A 20,169-nucleotide genomic window follows, 5' to 3' on the forward strand; every position below is an offset into this window, starting at 1 on the left:
AAATAATTCTTTATTAAATGTGAAAAAGTTGGTTGGTAAATCTTGATTTCGGCCAAAATCTTTACTTTTATTTTTCTGACAGGATTTTTTTGGACCCATGTATCACGTCCATGTCCAAGAGTAATGCTCTGGACTTTTATTTTTTTATTTCACCTCCTGTTGGGTTAAATATTTCCTGCACATTTCAGGGTTTCTATCAAACATCTCAGTTACATGGAACAATCCGCACTGAAAACATTACTGAAGATCCCATTAAAGATGATTTCATTCTTCATTTTTATCTCTATTTATTTTTTTGCTTGTTATAAATGTGTATGCTAATTGTTATCTTTATGTGGTGTTCACACTTTATTCTTGTTTTAAATGTAATTTTCTTCTCCTTTGTTTCCTTTTCTTTTCCTGTAAACAACCTGGATTTACCTTGTGAATAAATGTTGCTAACAAACTGGCCTCTTCTCGCCTTCAGATCACTGAAGGTGAAAATAAAATATGCTTCTCTGAGAAAACACTACCTACTTGGTGATTGTGTAATTGAATCAGTATGACTAACAGGATTAGGAGAATCCTATTTGAAAATCAGTTGCCCCCTCCCTCATTTAGGGTGGGAATGAGTTAATGCAGCAGAGCTACAGTGTGTGTGTGTGTGGGGGGGGTGATAATGGGTGTAACCATTCTGTCTGGAAATCCAGGGGCGTTTAAACCAAGTAATGTTCAAACAAACTCAACATGACGGAGAACATGCCACAGGCTGAGGGTCTCAGCCGTCTAAACCTTCTGCATGCCTCGCTGTTCTAACTCCACATTTTCCAGAAACGGGTTCGCTCTCAGAAACAGGCTTTTGTTCCACATTCTCTCTGCTGCCTCATAAAGACCACCCTCTGCTCAGTCCAAGCCCCCTTCCACCTCCCCTTCCTCCTCCTCTTCCTCCGCCAGGGACCAGGGAGGTTTTCAGCACTCGGCACGGCGGCTCACAGTGGACAGCACCACAAAGACTCACTGATTCCTTTGCATCATCCAGACACCTGACAGAAACCACAGCTGACAGCCAGTCTCAGCGTCCACTAGAGACACAGAGACAGCGGGAAAGTGATACAAGAGAAGCAAAGAGGAAGTCTTCTGTGGATTATCTCTGATATAATTCAGATTTTCAGCCTTCAATCCAAGCAGGCTTTTTCAGTTAGTCTATAACAGAATCAGCAGCATGGAAGAAGACCTGGACGAGGGGCAGACCCAGAAAGGTAAGGTTTGACATGAAACTGGTGGGTTAGGCGGGCAGCAGTTTGCAGTACGTTCTTTGTTGGGTATCGTGTCTGAGTGAGCTGCTTGGGTCGCCAGAGGGGCGTGAACGGCTGCAGCCGTGGCTGGGCTGCCTTTGTGTGCTCCATGAGGATTTCATGCTTGTCGTGACGGCTCAGAGAAAAACACGAACCAAACCGAGCCTCTGGTTCTGCTCTTTGTCTCCAGTGTTGCAATGCTTTTCAATGCTCACTGTTGATTTAATGGAGGAGCTTTTTAATTTACTTCAAACAGGAGCAACGTTTGCTTTGCATGAAATCCCAGCATGAATGATTTAAAGGAAACTTTAATGCAGGGAAGGGAGAAGATTATTTATTGCTTTATGGAGTGAAACATTTAAAACGATGTCAGTATTACAAAAGAAATCTTGACATGTCACATCAAAAACACCTTTGTTTGTGCCTGAACTCTCCCCTCCTGAAATCCACTTCATGTGACAGGCATGGCTTCATATGTTTGTGTTTTGCTCCCCTCCTCCAGTCCCTCTCCTCTGCATCACACACACGAGCTGCAGCAGCTGCCACAGATCCGTCCTTATCATCTAATTTCTATTCGCCCACTCCTGCTGATTACACTTCAGTTATGCAGAAATAATTCACTGTGTCTGCGAATGACTGAGGCGGCCAGACTTATAGAGCTGCAGAATCAAACCAACTCACTGCAAATAGAGGAAAAGGCATGTGTGTGTGTGTGTGTATGTGTGTGTGTGAACACACAGTGAACATAAAACAGAAAGACAGACCTGAGGAGCTGCTGGAATGACAGAAATATCGAGACAGAACAATTCTGGAGTGGTTTTGTGCAAGAGACTGAGAGTCAACATAACATATGTTACCCAGACACAAAAACTGTATGCATCTATAATTTTAATATTTTACTTAAAAAAAAAACATTATCATTATTATCATTATTATTATTCAGGCTAAAGTCTCATTGAGAGAGACCAGAATTTCTAAGGCAGTTAAAAATAAACTAAATCAAATCAACCTGTTACCATAGCAATGCTAGTGATGTCATATGCTCCATACATAAATATCTGTAAATTAAAGACCAAATATAAGTGGCATATGGCTGTGCTTCCTAAATCATATAAGTGATCTATATTTAATTTAAAAATAATATTTTTTAAAAAATTAAACTATTCTTTGAAATTAATTATTCAGGTAAAAGTCTCATTATGATTAATGTATATTTTTAATAAGAATCTGTTCATTAAGGTGATAAAATCAATCTGATGGATGACAAAATCTTTTAGTATCAAATTTAAATATAGAAACAAAAATGAATAAATGTGTTATTACTTGACATTTATTTACTTTATTAATCTTCATTTTGTCTCTTTATCTTACATTTGACTACTTCAGACTGACATCCTTCATATGGATCCAGGAGTAATGACACAAAATGACACATTCAGTTCAATAGTGTTCAATGATTATTTGTTTGCTAAAACAAAACTCCTTGAAAGCTCGAAGAAAAAAAAGAGATTAAAAGTTTTTAATATCCTGTTAACACCTTAACTACTACATCGACTTAAAGCAGCTTTCAAACATTAGCTAAATAAGCCTCTGGTTAATAAAGATATTAGACAGAAACTTGATGCATCTGATATTAAAGCAGTGACTAACAGATCCTCTTTGAAGAGGCCACATGATCAGAATGACTTCACTGAAGAGGCGAGATGAAGACTGAGGCTGTCCTCTTTGATTTCATGCCCATCTTTCTGTAAAATCCTGTAATCCACTGTAACAATCATTACTCAGAAGCAAGAGCCACACTTTGCTGCTGAGACACAAGAGATGGAGTCTGAAAGTATCGGATCACATGGATCTCTGACTATTTCAAAAGAAGTTTCCCACACAAAGAGAAAATCAATTTCTAAAACATGTTTTTAATTCCTGGTTGCGGGTGTCACTGAGTGCACTCACTGCCCGCTAATTCCCTTCTGTCTTCCTCTTCTGAGGCTGCAAATCTCAGATTATGAGTCAGATGCACCAGCTCATTGAGCTGCTGGCCGACAGTAGGGGTCCACTCCACACATGAAAGTGGCCAGACGCCACAGGGAAGCAAAGCAACAACCTTTCTGAAACACAGACATGAGGCTAAGAAGATTAGTTTTCCAAGGAACCCCTTAAAAATGACAACATGAGGAGTAAAACTGTTCACAAATAATTCAAACTGAAGTTTTGAAAATGTACCCAGTCAGTGTGCTGATTGATGCTCAATGGAAAAACAGAGAAAAGTCCACCTGTTAGCCCAGCCTGAGCCAAGAAGCTGCTCCACAAGGCACAGCGTGTCCTTCTGCTTCTGAGGTTTGATGAGGATTCTTACTTGGCATCAGATACATATCAAGGACCTTATTGATATTTTTATCAGCCTAAAATAGACTCTACCAAACAAACACAACATGTCATTTTATCCTGGAGTTTGGCGATGTTTTGAAAGGTTCACAGAATTTTAAGAATGTTTCAATTTTAAACTTGCATCAAACTCAAACTGTTTTCAGTACAACAATCTTCACAATCTTCTCATCTCTCCTCTTTCTGAAAACAGAACTGCATCACTTCCTTCATAAGTTTTAATTTTCATAGACGACTCATCTTGTAAAAGAGACTCCAGTGGTCTTTTTAATGTCCTGTTTCTGCCACTTCTGAGTTTTTCAACAAAATGGCAACAACAACCCCCTGTCTGCTCATTTCTGCCAAATGTCTCACAGTTAACTGGCTTCTTTGCTCACCGTTACCCTCAACTCACCATCACACCCAAAGCGCAAAGCTGATTCATATGAAAATCCACTCCAATCAATGCCTGTAACCCCAAATTATCCCTTCAACTCTCTTTAGTCCATGATCAACGTTTTTTATAAATCCAGAAAAAGGGAAACTTTATAATCTTGTGAATCCATCACAGACGCCATATGGAAAATCAAAACTCAAAATTGATGTTCTGATCTAAATGATGTTTTTTTTTTTTAACACAACTATAATCAGTATGGTATACAAGTTTGAAACCTCGGGTTACATCCAGACATAGGTTCCTCTATTATTAGAGAATGGCTTTATCATTATTCTGAAGGACAGGTGGTTTTAAATGAAATAGTTTCAAAACTTTACATTTGGTTTTCCAGGTCTTAATATGGAAGACAAACAGAAAATTCAGTAAGTAAAATGATTGAACAGATTCTATTTCTTATTCTTTTTCTAAAAGATATTTATACTTAAACAAACACAAATGAATTTATTTATTTACAGATAACATCTGATTAAGTGACATATAACAATTTTTTTTAATCCTCAATAGAGTCATTGAGTAAGCGACTTTCATTTCTTTTAAGTTGAAAAACATGTAAAGATGTATGAATTGTGATTACGGCTCAGTAAATAAGGTCTGTTTACTCAAATTTTTTAAATGTAAATTTTACTTTAAAATACAAAAAGTAAAAGTAAATTATTTTTAAACTTATTTAGATTTAATTATTCTAGAACTACATGTTTCATTTATGTATATTTGTATTTAATATACGATGCAACACAATATTAATGACAATTTTTAGTAAGTTGTTTTCAACTTATCTAATAGACAGGTTAAGTTTATTAACCATTCAGCAGCTCTGAAGGGTTTAGCTCAGTTTGATGTTAAGCACTAAAACAGTATTTTTTATTTAGTTAAATAACCACAAACTGATCCATCCTGATTTGTAAAGTCAAAGGACTTTAGATTTATAAATAAAATCTCTTCAGCATCATGTTATCTGAGGATTTGTGGAACATCCATAAATCCAATAAAGCTTTATTACTGCCAAATGTTCAGACTGTTATAAAGAGTCTGTGCAGCAGTGAGGACCCTGGTGAAACTGAGGTCAGGTCAGGGTGCAGCAGCAGAATTTGTCCAGTTTTGGCCGTGTTATAAAACATGAGTCTTGTGTCCTCGGTGCGCTCCTCCCTGTCTCATTGTTTGGAGTCCTAACCTGTCCAGCCCTGAAGAAGTCAGGGGACTTCCTCCAATTGTTCTTTTCACCTTTTTTGAGACTTTTCTCTGAAAACATCGTGACGACTTCTTATTGTGCCAAAACAACTGATTGTACTGTAAATCCTGTGATTCAACATCTAATAGTGGTAATAAACATGACTGTAATATTGCTGTAGTAAAATTATCAAGCAGTAGTATGCTTTAGTAAAGTTTAAGTTGCTGGTCAGATTAACTTGAGAACATTAAATAGCAGAATAAGGTTTTGCTTTGCAGCTTTCTCATGAAATTCCTACATTCCTTCTTTCTTCATAGTGAGTTCATTTCATGCAAATCTCTGGCGTTTTTCTTTTTACATTTATCGCTTAGTTCCTGGAATGAAGTTAAACAAAAGAACGCCCCCAGTCTATCAGGCATGCAGTTTTTCTCAGACTCTTGTATCTCTGAGGAGAAAAAGAGGAAATTGTTCGCCAGGCCTTTGGACCTGGCCCTCATCGGCCCCTTGGCCCTGAGGGCTCGTGTGTGAAGTGCGTCTCATTCACTATTGTCCCACTGAATTTGTTGACATACAGTAAAGTGGGTCATGGCTCTGAAGTACTCGCTCTATTCTCAGATTTCGCGCTGGGGTTGGCATGGCAACCATACTGGTTGATTAAACATGCGCAGAGGAGATGGGGGAGCAGGAAAGAAAAAGAGCGCTTGCCGCTCGCTACAGGAGAAATGGTGTGCAGTGAGAGGGGGAGCGGCATAAAACGGAGCAAGGAAAGCAACGAGACAAGCATGTTATACCCTCACACTGACACAGATCCACCATCCCCCCCGCCCTCCTTTCCCTTTAACTCCGCGAACGACCCACCACCTCCCTGCCCCCCATACATAACTCCTCTGATAACGAGCACCAGCAATCATGTCTGATTGGATGCATTGTGGTGCAAACTAATCATAACCAAACAAACATGATTAGGTATTCTCTACTGATGGTTCTGTTTTCTCCTCTGTTAAGTGCATTGTTCTAGTAGGATCAGATTTGATTTTTCATACTGAAGACATTCAGGTTACCTGACTTCACATTTCTACCCAGATTTATTTCTGCTAATTACATAGATTTGAACCTATATGCAATTTAAATGCAATTAATCCCTTTTTTTTCCCCTATGTAAAGATATGACACCTTTATATTGGTGTGTTTTTGGTACACCTATAAATCTGACACACTAACAACAGTGATAGATGATAAACCGCTTCTCTAGACCCATTGGGGTTCATTTCTGCTTCTAAGCTGGTCTGATGGAACACTGGAAAAGACTATTGTGTTCAAGTTGTGCTAAAAGGAGTTAGCCTATCAGTGCAGCTATTCAAGCATAAAAAAGCATCTCAACGGTAAACATGTAGCAGCAGCACACACGTCCCCACCGCGAATGTCAGCGTCTCCAGTCCACTAGAGAAGCTCCAAGAATGATCAGGGTTTCCTAAACACTGGGAAGCTGTATGTGTAGAGAAGTACTTTGCACCAGTCTGACGGTTGAATAAAATAAATATCTGATTAAAAGCAATACAATCTTTAGTAATTTAGCAGCAAAAAGGGTTTCTGAATTGAAAATGTTGCTCAATTTGTGAATAAATGGTTTGATTAAAATGCAATTAGTTGTGATCAATTAATTAAAGACCTGGCAATTAGCTGCATTCCTTTCCATTTCACCTTAAATGATGCTACATTTGTGAGGTAAAAGCACTTTTTAGTTGAGCAGCAGAGTTGAGTAAGTGAGTTGTTCCCATGAAAACCTCGTCAGTTCTTCTCCAGCAGACAATTTAATCTGATATTACTGAGATCTCACAAAATCTGAAGGAACTAAACATACTGAAACTTCAGAAATACATGGGAGAACCAAACAACCACGAAAGCCTATAACCAGGCCTGGTCACACACTGTTGTGGGACGACGTCTCACTCTTCTACTGGAGGATTTGATTAGCTTTTTTTTTTTTTTTGGCCACAATCCAGATCCTCTACTCTGCTGCATAACCTCCAAATGTATTTTTCAAACAAATGCAGCACAAAGAAATAAAAAAATACAAAGTATTTCTCATTTCCAAAGGAATGAAACATGTTGCCAAGGAGCATTGTTACTATAAAAAAGAAACCCCACAAATTTCTGAATTTTCCCTGATAAAATATGTTTTTAGATTTGAGAACTTGAAGAGGAAAGAACCTATAATAAAGTAAAGAAGATTATTCATATTTACAGTCTTTAAACTCTTGTTGAAATCCACCTTAGATTTAAAGAAGTTACTGGATTATCCATGTTTCTCAGATAAAGGTTCATGTATTAATCAAACATAACATTCCTACAGCCACATTGAACAAATTGGAGTATTATTGAAACGTCAATTTATTTCAATAACTCCATCACCAAGTGAAACACATTATTTAAGTTATACAAAGTGAGGTTTTAGCACCTTTATTTCTCCTAAGTGGTAGTAACTTTACATTTACAGCTAATGAAACATATTTAAAATTAGAACATCAGACCAATAAAAAAAAAATTAAAACAGGAATGTGAGCTTAATAAGAAGTATGTTTAATACCTTCTGAAAGGTTGTTATTTTCAAAAGGTACTTTTAATGTGACAACTGAGACTCCTATCCTAAATATGAGTTTGAAAAGAAACAAAAATGATAAAGGAAAGGATTTTAAACTTAATTCTGCTTTGCAACAGAAGTTATAGGAAGGAACTGAACTTTGAAAATAATATCTAATATCTTAACTATCTACAATATTGGGGTAAGAAAAAAGGGGAGGAGATATTAAAAGTTGCAGAACCGCCTTTATGACGGCTTCTCAGACCTGAAGAGGAAAAGTCTACTGTGGGTCAGACGCAGCTATTTACGCTGATTTCTCTTCCTGCACGTTTTGTGTTTCGTCTCGGGGAATCTGACTCCTCCTTTCCTTTCAGCTGGTTTTTCTGCTGCTGCAGCAGTCCTGTCTGCCAGGAGGTCACTCAGATGGCAGGAGGTACTGAACTCTCTCAGATTCCTCACTTTGGATTTGGAAATGGGTGACAAACTTTAAAAAGCTCCGTGAAGGAAGCTGAGCAGAATGTGTCTTCCTGGACGAGACGCCATGAAGGACTCAGCAACCATTCAGAGGCAGATCGGTGTAAAGTGTGATTGCATTTATATTAGATGGTTGTTAATATGACTGATTTTTTTCAACCACATTCTTCAGACTCAAGAGACTGAAATTACCAACAATGGCAGATAAATGTTATCACATTTGAGCTTCTGAATGCTTTTTATCAAGTAAAAAAAAAAACTTACACTGGAACAGGAAGGATCTTTGACTAGACCGACAGTCCATAACAGATATATTACAGGGACTTGGAAGAAAGCAATTAAATGAGGTGAAATGTGCAAATATCTCTTAAGTTTTGCAGGTGTTTGGTGCACTGCAAAGGTCAAAAGATCATCTAACACTGATCTAATATTAGAAAGTTTAGTCTAGTTTTAGTTTTCAAGATGAAGATATTAATAACTAAATTAACACATCTCACATCCTTTTATCTGCTTGGTTTTGACAGCTTCTTATACTGTACAGTATTTATAGATATTGGATCGTACTTTCACTTTTGCAGGTATTAGGAAGTACAAATGCATGACTGCAAGCATTATTTACCCAAATGGTGTTGGAAGTTTCATAAGTTCTCCATAATTAAGCAGCCTGGTCTCATGAAATGATGAATAAATAACACCCAAACTCATGTTTTCCTTTTCACACGTCACACTGTGAACTTTAGCCATGACCCTAATCATTCTTTGTGTCACTTAATGCTGTACGATTACAGACTCAATGGCCAAAATCAGCTTAAAACCATGACACACAAAAAGGTGCCTGAACACGACACACTGGATTATAGGTTTCCAAAAAGGCTTCAACAAATGATGGTCAGTGTAATGAATTTAAAAATGTTGACTGGCTCTTTCTTGATGAGACTAATCAGGAGTCAAATGTAGACTTCTGTGGATAAACTGTAAATACTTTTATTCATACTGCTGTGAATTTCAAGTTTTATCTCAAATACAGTTCTTGAGTAAGAAATTAAACATTTACAATGCATGAGGTGACTAATGAATGAGACTGATGTAAAACGATGCATTTTCCTCAATTTGTACAACTTTTCGATGCACTGGTGCCTCAAAGGAGCAGTAAATCCTTCGTTAATGAAACCCACCATCATCCTGAGCCGTCTTCCCTCTGCTAGGCGTCATTTAGCTCTGAGCATATTTAAGCACTGAAAAGTTGACTGGGTCACTGAGGATGTGTGTGTTTCTTTTGCCTGCTGGATGTGACACTGACAGATGGAGCAGCGGTGGGAGGTGTGAGGTTGGGGGGGGGCGGGTTGGGCGGTGATCCTTTCTCTTTATCTGCTGATTGGGCCGTGGTGTTTTGGGGTCACATTCACTTTTTACACCTGTTTGTTTTTTTGGAGAGGTTTTATCATTTAAGGATGCATTATGCAAATCCCACAGAGTTCTTTGTTTAAATAATTAAAATGTTAAAATCCTTTTTATTTTGCACCATGATGTGTTTAAATGTAACTGATTCTCAACCGATTTTGAGCTGATTGAGGTGTTACTAATAGGATATGCAAAACACAGTAAAGGCAATCTGCAACAAAAACAGTAGGACAAAATGCTTAAAGTTCACAGAAAATACTTTTAAAAAAAAACAACAAAAATGTTTTTACATATTTTCAGATCTACTATAGCTTCCTTGACCCCTAATAAAGCATGGGATATTTTATTTTTACCATGGCTAAGCAGAAAGCATGAATAAGTCATGTGAGAGGCTTCCATGCGGTTGTATTGTGCGACTCCTAAATTATGGATCAAGCACCCAGCAGCTCCACCTCATCCTTCATTGGCCCAAACTTTGGGTCAGTTAAGTTTAGCAAAGAGTTACAGAGAAGAAAATCTTGTTTCTCTGTATCATTTATTCATCGCTGCGCTCATTCAACATATATATTTATATATTTCTATCGGGGAATCAAATGGTCATTCTGTCTTTATATTTCAGTATTTAGTGAATCCAAAGTGTCTCCATTCCACAAAATTAAAAGCAGAGAATCAATAAAACATCACTCATGTTACAGCCCCTCACTAATGCACACACTGCGCTCATCCAACCCTGTATCTCCACTCTGCTGTTTCCATGGAAACATGTCCTCTCACTAATGCACAACAGGCTATTTTAATTATAGCTTAATAAGCAAAAATAATTAAGACTTCTGTTTTTCCTCCATATGAATTATTGATAATTGACTTGATTATGCTTCAGATGAAAATGAGCAACATTAAACCAGAAGGAGAGAAAGATTTTTGACTTGGTGTAATCTGTGTGCAGGAACGTAAATAATGCAAAAGTAATAAACATCAATTGAGGCCAGGCCATAAATCTTTTATACGAGCGCTCTTTCCCCATCATGTTGAAATCGTCTCTGCATGGCTGCAGCAACACATTTCATCGGCACGTCTTCAAAGTGTATAAAGAGACACAGTCTTGTTTTTTTAATCAACGCTGAACGAGAAAAATCACAGCTATGACTTGAATAGGTGAGAAAAAATGTCTAAAATAAAAACCACAAAAGAGATTATTACCAGAAAACATGTTTTTGCTCCACCTGTAAAGCATGAAACCTATAAAATGCTTGTACATTTAATGTCTGCTTCTGTGAATTTCTGATGACTGGACAGCAAATGTGACTGGCTGCATCTATCACGCTTCATGTGAGTCACCATAGGGTCAATAAATCCGGTCATGAGACTGAGAGAAGAGAGGTGGCAAACTCACCGTCTGTCCTGGAGGATTTTCAAACAATCTGATGTTTGAGGCAAGTTTAAGATGAGAAGAAACAACAACATAACGCCACCAACAGGAAACTTGTATTAGAAAGGAAAAGTCCGGTAGGGACAGGGGCGGATCTACAGGAACTTGGGGGGGGGGGGGGCCGTTGCCTCCGTCAGTAAAGCCAGAAACAACTAATAGCATTCAAATTAAATATTAATTCACCATAAATATGTAATTATAAGTTCAGTCTTAAGTCCCAGAAAAACCTGGTGTTAGTTAGGGGTATTTTTAAAAAAACATTCTTAGATCTAGACTTTATTGCCATACCACAAAGATTCAACCCAGGAGGTCCAGCATCACTACCTCGCCAAAACCTCTTGCCACGTCATTGTACCTGCCACTGGATACCTAGATATTGTTCTCCACATTCTTCAGACACAAGACAGACCAATATTTCCAAAAATTGAAGATAAATGTCTTTCATGACTGAAACTGTTCTCACATTAAAGCTTTCAAATCACATTTTCTATTGAATAAAATGAAAACTTCTGTTTTCTTATAGCTAAAAATGACAAAAGTTCTTCCAGTGGGTTCTGGATCTGCTCTGTCATTTGCTCCCAGTTGAATATTCCAAAAGTCTTCAAAAGCATCCAGTAGAAATCCTGATCAGGATAGAAGGAGGAAGTATAGCTACGTTTGTCCGAGATCTCCTTGATTTGGTCAACATCATTATCAGAGAAGAATGTAGATGGGTTGCACTGAATCGAGAGTTTATTTTGTTTCAACTCTTTCCTTATCACAACCCAAAGGAGCTGTGCCTGCTTTACTGCAGAGAAGCTCCAGTCTGTCTGTCTCTGATTGACGATGGCTTGTGAACAAGTCAACAAAATACTTGAATTCCTCAACCTGGAAGAAGCAGTCCAGTTTATTCACATTGAGAACCATGGCTTCAAAACTTTAAGGAACCTGCAGACTGATCCACTGCATGCTGAATACTATGGGTAGTAGAATCACTTCTTCTCTCCATTTCTGTGTTAACACAAAGAGAATCACTTTGTGCAGACACCATTCATCCTCTGTGTATGCAAGGACTGGTTTGTGCTTCAAGGCAATACAGACCGCCACATAAAGTCTTCTTCAGATCCACAAAATACTTGCAAACCGGACAACCAAACTCCTTTTGACACTCAGAAAAGTCAGATGGACATGCTGTGGTGTTGGCAAGGATTTATTTTCCTCCACTAAAATATTCAGAGTAAGCATCTATACATCAAAATCCTGCTCATTTAGTCCAAAATCATTCAAACAACAAACCAAGAACAATGCAGAAGCTAAGTGCACTGGACATTCTTCTTCATTCTTTCATCTGTCATGTTGTTGAAAACAGTCACAGGTTGATTCTGGAGTAAAGAAAAAAATAACTTGCACAAGGTGTTGGGAAGAGCAAACATTCTCTGCGCGCCCAGATAAAATGGTTAAAAATTAAAGAGTGTGTCTGAAAACACATTCCACAGCACAGCAGTGGGTGAGGATGCAGATAATGAACCCTGGGAGAGGCTGGAGCCCTACCAACCGTCTGAATGCTCAGCACAGCCTGGCAGGCGGATCAGCTACTCAGTATTCCACTCAGGTCTACCTTGAGAATCAGAAGCAGAGTTGAGGAGCAGAGATGTTATTTTGACGCTTAATTTGCAGAGAGAGATGGTGACTGTTACTGCTGCTAACATCTGATGCTGAAAACATTCTGAATTTGATCCTTTTTTTTATCTGTGCTATAATTTACAATAACAAAATTAGGTTTTCTTTTGCAACAAATAAATGCATGCACACTTAACCATTGTTCATAAAGCCAATGAGCATGAAGCAGCCTTTGTTTATGTTATTAAAATGTCTGCTGGTTTATTTGCTGCAGTGCCTTGCAAAGCTTATTCTACTGCAGCACAGGGAATAGGTTTAGCTTCTGCTGCTGTCTGAAAAATGACTGACTCAGAAACACAAACAAACACCCAAAGACATGGCGGTGACTCATAAATCTAACCAATTCATATGACAGCTGCATACATCAGCGTTTACAGTCCCAGCCTCTCAGGGACGAAGACGGACTCCTCCAAACTGGAACCACAGCCAACCAGTCCCTGGTCACCCACAGGTCCTCTGGGGGTAAGACTGGCAAAAGGACAGGGTTAAAGGTCACAATCTCTATGTAAATCTCAGGATGGGATTTCATCCAATATGAAATGTCAGCATTGCCCACAGGGTTGGGCAACTCTTAGTATAAATATAGGGCTGGAGTCTTTAAACTGTAAAGTAATTGTTCCATTTTCAATTCATATTCCAAGGTAAAGCTTTTTCCTAATAAGCATTTTTAAACAACAGATAATCAAACAAAAGAATCATTTTGTTCAGACATTTTGTTTGGCATGTAAAGTGGAGCCAGTTAAAGAACCAAAGGTGCAAATTTTAAAATTTGAACCATAAGCAACTAAAAGCCAAAACATTTAGCAAAGTTACAAGATTTTCTGAGTGGATATCATGTAAATGCAAGTGGGACTCTTTTCAATTTAATAGAAATGCAGATTCTGTTTTAGAAAATGAAATGAGGAAGAATCAAACATTTATCTTTATTTTCTTTTTCCAGAATTGCAAAACAAACATTAAATTCAATTATTTTTAAGCCTTTAATATTACAGAGGATCACTGAGAATAATATGAATGTAATAATAAACATGAAAAAGAAGTGGACATTAAATGTCTCCTTCTTGGCTTAACATATGTAGAATAGAATAGAATAGAATAGAATAGAATAGAATAGAATAGAATAGGAACTGCACATCTTAACATACGCAAATGATGTGTGTGTGTGTGTGTGCCTTTAGCTGTCATAATTTTCATCTCTTGTCACTAATAGACTTATTCTGATTTGAGTTATGGTGTCAATCTTAATTCAGAAAGCAGTCTGTCCAAATCTCGTTTATCAATGTGGTATTTTAGAATTGACATGCTCCTCGTTATCCTAAAGAAAATTATTTCTAAACCATAGAAAACCATTCTCAGATTTAGTCTTGGAAGTTTCTTTTTCCATGCATGGATATCTGCTGCTCAACTCTCGTCTGAATGATGCAGATTCTCCACCAGTGAACTGAGACACTGGTACAACCTTCTGATGGAGCTTCCTCATTTGTGATGTTGGACTGAATTATTTAAAATCCTGCAGACGGGAAAGTCGTGTCTCCAGGCTTGAAAAGTCTTCTTGAATTTTGCTCTGACTCAGTCAGCTAACCGAGGAACCTGGCTGTGTTTCCAGGATGCTTGGAGTGTTGCATCAAATGCCTGGGCGGCATCCCGTACCCGTCCCTGGTAGCTACCATCCTGCTGTATGCGGGCGTGGCCCTGTTCTGCGGCTGCGGGCACGAAGCCCTGTCGGGCACCGTCACCATCCTCCAGAACTACTTTGAGGTTGTGAGGAGCCCAGTGGATGCGCTGGACGTCTTCACCATGTGAGTGAAAAACATCAGTTTGCAAAGAGAAACTGTTCAGTGAAAATGAGGATAAAAATAATCCCTCAAATCAGTTTCTAATATTGCCAAAGAATGTGAAAGTTTGTGTATATTGCTAAATTTTTTCTTTGTGTGAAGTTATGGTGAATTTCTACACTACAGAGTAATTTGAAGAACAAAATGGTTTTCTATATCTACTCTGCAGGATTGACATAATCAAATATGTGATCTATGGCATTGCTTCGGCTTTCTTCGTCTATGGCATCCTACTGATGGTGGAGGGATTCTTCACCAGCGGAGCCATTAAGGATCTGTATGGAGACTTCAAGATCACCACCTGTGGACGCTGTGTCAGCGCTTGGGTATGAGTCTGCATGCTTCACCATACACAGAGTTTAAACTCTCAAGGCCTGAGGGGTTTGATAGGGAATATTAATGAACAAGCTAAGGAACACAGCAGACTGGTATTGTATTAACATTGTGTCTTGGTTATAATTTCTTGATATCATACTGTCACGTCTTAAACTACAAAAACTCAAATTAAAGTGATTAAAAAGCAACCAGTGCTTGCAGATTTCCTGTCAAGATCATCTTCAGACATAGTAACTTAAAAGATAATATAATAAAGAAAGTAAGCTATGGTTTAAATAAACTTGTTAGCATCACCAAATAGATATTTGACAGAAATAGAAAAATGAAGCAGAGCTGATTCAAAGCATAAGGAAGCTAAGCTGCTTCTTAAGACCCTGGAGGTCAACAGGAGAGACCAAAGGCTCTTAAATGCCCACAAAGTGTAAAGATCTTCAAATATAAGCATTTAAGTCAAAGAAATCCTGAATTAGCCAACCTTTCAATTAACTCAAATTATCTAAATTAATTGAAGATTACCGTAAACATGTAAACATATCAAGTGTTTCCTTTACATTTTTTTAAACTGTTATAGAAACAAACTTTTTCAAATCCAAAATAATTTATTTCTGCAAATGTCATTCATAGATTTCCACCATATGACCTACAAACCACCTTATGCTTAAAATGTTCAGAATGGTTTGTTGATTTTGATGTTTTTAAAATAACACTACTATTTGTAGATCTTGGCACAGTGCTCTCATATTAACCCATGTCCGCTTCTGATTGGCTGATCAGTCCCTCATGACGACTCCTCCCCAGAAGATCATTCAGCTGAGGAGGGGAACTGAGATTGGAGACTAAATTAATTTTATTAAGAAGGCTTGGACAACCAGGACACACAGGACTGACCAATCCTTCAGGATTGTTTAAGTTCTGTTTTTGTTTGAATCATGAGCTACATTTTGATCGTCTATTCTTGGGTAAAGTTGTGCAACACTTGGGTTTCTCCTCCATACATCTTGTATCTGTGCTCAACATCCGCAATTATTAATAAGTGTCATCAGCATTCTGATTCTCTACGCAATCAAAAGTGGGGTAACAACAGAAATCCAGCAGCCAGAGCATAAAGAAACCAGTACTACTTGCTGCAGAAGTTCTGAAAATGTGACCAGGAAAAAGCAATATTTACCTTACATTTATGATTTTACTAAGATGTCATATTCTTTTCAGTAGTTATCTGGTTTCCTGTGTTCATTTTCAGTTCATCATGCTGACTTACATCTTCATGCTGGCCTGGCTCGGAGTGACTGCGTTCACCTCCATTCCTGTCTTTATATATTTCAACATCTGGAATATTTGCCAAAACGACACTGTGCTGGAGGGGGCGTCGCTGTGCCTCGACCCGCGTCAATACGGTAACAACTTTTTTTCTCCGATTCTTTACCCTGTCCATTGCTCTCAGATTTATTCACAACTTTTGAAGTTCATGTGTAGATCATGCACCCAGAACAGCTGCTCTAGGTCAGAATAATCTATAGCAAACTAGTGGCTGCACTTATATGAAGTGAACTTATATGAAAGCCAATATTCAACTCTGAAATTGTGATACATCAAAGCCAGGTTTGTCTGAAGTGCTCTTAATGTTTTCAAATCAGATTATGCTTATGATAGTAGAATTAGTGCCATATATTCCAGCCCATTAACCACCAGCAGGCACTCACACAGCGATTGAGTGTCAACAACAATTTGCCACCACAGAGACAATGAGAACTTGTCTCTGTGTCTCTTGTTCATATGAGAACAGTTTTATGGAAGCCGTTTCTACATTTTGCAGATTGTTTCTGTGCTCTGATAAAAGAAGAAAAACTCACCTGACAATAAAACTGTAACTGCTTATTGCAGGCATTGTCCCGCTTGCTGAAGCAAAAACTGTGTGTGCTGGATCAGAGAAGTTCTACAGGATGTGTGGATCTACTGAGGTAAAAGATGCAGTGACAGAAAATGTTATTTATTGCACTCTTTCAAGATAAGTGAAAGAACCATGTGTGCAGAACCAAACCTAGCCATAAATAATGGAGGTTATGTAGGTATCCGTTTTGATACCTACATAAAACAGTGCACAGATGAGCAGAACACAGCAGACAGGTTGGGGCTAAAGCTATGTCGAAGTTTACAGCAGGATATGGCACAAATCAAACCACATGACCTCCCACTGAGAATAACACAAGATTTGCAGCTATCAACATAGATTTGTGGGGTAATACAAATGCACACCAGACTTTTTATATCTTTAGTTGAAAAGCTTAATAAAACATTTACTTCAAAATTATGCACCAGTGGTGTTTATTATGCAGGACTGGTAATCAGTTAATTCTGCCTCCATTTTTATGGATATTTTAATGGCTATTTCTTTGTAATTCTTTCTAATCTGAATGTTACAATTAAAACCAGCAAGTTCTGTGTCAGTGATTAAGATGGTGTGATTTGTTTGCAGCTGGATATGACGTTCCACCTCTTCATCTGTGCCCTCGCTGGAGCAGGAGCCGCCGTTATTGCAATGGTGAGCCACCAACAGCAAAATGAAATCATTATTTCAAATGTACCTCAACATCTCCCAAACGCAGAACTCTAGAGATACCAGCAGAATACATCGGCTCTGGCTAGTGCATGATCTCATTTGTTTTAAGAAGAATGTGCATTCCTCTGATTAGCTGCAGGAAACTGAGGAAAAACGCTGGGAAACTGGTGACATTTTGTTGTTTCTCCTTGTGATTCCCTGGGAGATAAAAGAGGTAGACAGAAGAAAGAAGACATTTTGGTGCAGTGAAAGAGACAGGGTTCGTCTCCCTCCCTCTTTTGGAGGCGGCGGGCATGTCATGCTGTTGTCATGGAAACAGGGAAAAGAAAGGCTCAGAGATTGTTGCAAACATCGCTCAGTAATTTGTGCGAAGCCATTTTCTGAGAAGCAGAAAGTGGTTGCTAGACAGAAACCGATGGCGCAAACTGTGGCTGGACTCGATACCTCCTCTAAGTGTTTCTCTGCCAAACAGAAACCACAACAGAACCTCCAGCCAATGCTGGCAGTTCTGAACCACACAAACACGGCCAAGAATCTTTAACGGGAACACAGACAAAAGGGAGCAACTGAATCCAAACGTGTAAATCTGAAGGAGCTGACTGGATCTTAGAAAGGTCGAGCGGTGCAGGAGTCAGACCGACAGGAGAAGCTGTCTTATTAAAGCACAAAACATCCATTATAATCTCTGTTACCATGGTAACGTCATGGTTCAAGGCATGGACTGGCATTATGCTGCCACCTGGTGGACCACCAAATTAATAATAATAAACAACATAGTAACAAGGTGGCAAAATCTCCATCTTTCAGCACTCCATGTTTTCTATTATGACCCTCTCTGCTTCTCCTTGTTGAGCTGCGTATTTTAATAACAAATATTTCAACAAAAATGTTCTTGGAATTAAATAACAATAAAAAAAAGTAATCACATGACAATGATATACAAGCTCATAGAAAAATCTGTCAGGTCACAAGAAAAAGACTTCACACTAAAACAGGTTTCTACGAACCTTCCAGATATGTGACATTTACCTTTCTGTCATGTTGCCAATCCTTCACCTACCACATGTCCTGAGTTACCTGACTATCCTTTCCTCTATGCTACCACTTACAGTACAAAGTGACAGTTTTGCATCTGTCCAAAACTCTCATCATCCTGAGTCGACTTCAGATCTACAGTAATGTCTTCTTATCTTGTACAGTAAACCGGTGGTATTCCATCTAAAAGGTGTAATAAATTGAGGTTGTAACATCACACAATTTAAGAAAATGGCTTCTATATTGTGAACCGTGTCAAATTAATTTATTTCTCTTGTTTATTTTGCATTTCTCCATTTTCCTCACAGATCCACTACTTGATGGTTCTGTCTGCCAACTGGGCCTACGTGAAGGATGCCTGCCGCATGCAGAAGTACGAGGACATCAAGTCCAAAGAGGAGCAGGAGCTTCATGACATCCACTCCACTCGCTCCAAGGAGCGCCTCAACGCGTACACATAGAGTCCAGCGCGAGGCCTGGCCCTGCCACTCCGGCCTCTCTCCCCCCCGCCTCTCCTCTTGCTTTCTCTCTGTCTCTCTCAACCATCCCCTCCTGAGGGGGGGCGGATGGCGCCTAGGGCCCTCGGCACTGCTGATGTAACCGGTGCGTCATGTGACAATGTGGTCTGGAGGTGCTTCTCACAAAGCTCCTTCGTCACAAGCAGCATCTCAAATGAAAAAAAAAAACGCCCCTTTACCTCTCTCGTGGATGGGTTTTTCTAATCATCGTCATGGCAGTTGTATTATTCTTGAATACGAGTCGTTTAGTGCTGATTGTAGTTTTAGTGTAGTTTGTAGAATCAGAAGTAGCAGTAATATTTCAGCTTTTTTAAGTTTTATTATAGTTTGTGTATAAATCTTTTGTTTTTATTTGGTAATTTTGCTCATTCATAATTTATTTCTTTTTCATTGATTTCTGAGGGGGTCAACAGGGGCTTTAAAGGGTTTTTAAGCACATTTCTCGTGTGTGTGTGGAGATTTCATGTGTAAGAGTGTTTTAAATGAATGAATGGTTAGTTTTTGAAAATATTTTGCATCTCACACCTTAAAAAATGCAAATTTTGCCAGGATTCCCAGGGATTAAGACACACTTTCACAATAAACAACTATTCAGTTTGTTTTTCATTATGAAGTAGCAAACCAACTAAATATTAAGAACCAAATCGATGCAAAGAAATCTCTGCTAAACAGAAATTATTGTTAATATAAAGGGGGAACGAGCCAAGTTAAATTTAACTGAGGAGTATAACCTTGTCATTTAAATCTATTTTCGGAAAGCAGAGCATTATGAATACTAATCTTGTGTTTAAGCAAAACTCTGCACTGTAAATATGGTGACATCAAAGATGATCTTTATGTTTTTGCACTCCTGTTTAAAGAAAATTAAAAAGAAGCGTATCCAGTCTCCATCAATCTGAACTAAAAAGAATGAGCCTGAAGCTGAGAAGTTTCTGCTGTAACGTCGGTCCTTGGTGGATTAATAAGATGTGATTAACGTGTGTGTCACAGATTTTATTTGTGTTTTATGACAGTAACTGTGTTGCCTACACATTTTGCCATACGGCTGCAGAAACAGCCCGTCACTTCATTGCCTGCTTTTTTT

The 20,169-nt window shown here is 38.4% G+C and overlaps 1 protein-coding gene across 1 annotated transcript; it reads left to right on the forward strand.

Annotated features, from left to right (window-relative positions):
- Positions 1–719: 719 nt before the first annotated feature.
- On the forward strand, positions 720–20,067 carry gpm6aa (glycoprotein M6Aa). Its single transcript, XM_015053004.1, has 7 exons — positions 720–1,238; positions 14,411–14,603; positions 14,809–14,965; positions 16,216–16,369; positions 16,857–16,933; positions 17,449–17,514; positions 18,876–20,067. Exons 1-7 carry the CDS (start codon positions 1,202–1,204, stop codon positions 19,026–19,028), a joined length of 837 nt encoding a protein of 278 aa, XP_014908490.1. The 5' UTR covers positions 720–1,201; the 3' UTR covers positions 19,029–20,067.
- Positions 20,068–20,169: the final 102 nt, after the last annotated feature.

The sequence above is a fragment of the Poecilia latipinna genome, unplaced genomic scaffold (assembly GCF_001443285.1).
Source record: "Poecilia latipinna isolate Pla-1442-1.1 unplaced genomic scaffold, P_latipinna-1.0 Scaffold1153, whole genome shotgun sequence".
In the NCBI taxonomy this organism is placed as follows: domain Eukaryota; kingdom Metazoa; phylum Chordata; class Actinopteri; order Cyprinodontiformes; family Poeciliidae; genus Poecilia; species Poecilia latipinna.

Coding starts and splice junctions, on each gene's coding strand:
- gpm6aa (XM_015053004.1), top strand. CDS start 1,202: ATGGAAGAAGACCTGGACGAGGGGCAGACCCAGAAAG. Junction 16,370..16,856: donor CCTCGACCCGCGTCAATACG/GTAACAACTTTT, acceptor TGCTTATTGCAG/GCATTGTCCCGCTTGCTGAA. Junction 17,515..18,875: donor GAGCCGCCGTTATTGCAATG/GTGAGCCACCAA, acceptor TTTTCCTCACAG/ATCCACTACTTGATGGTTCT.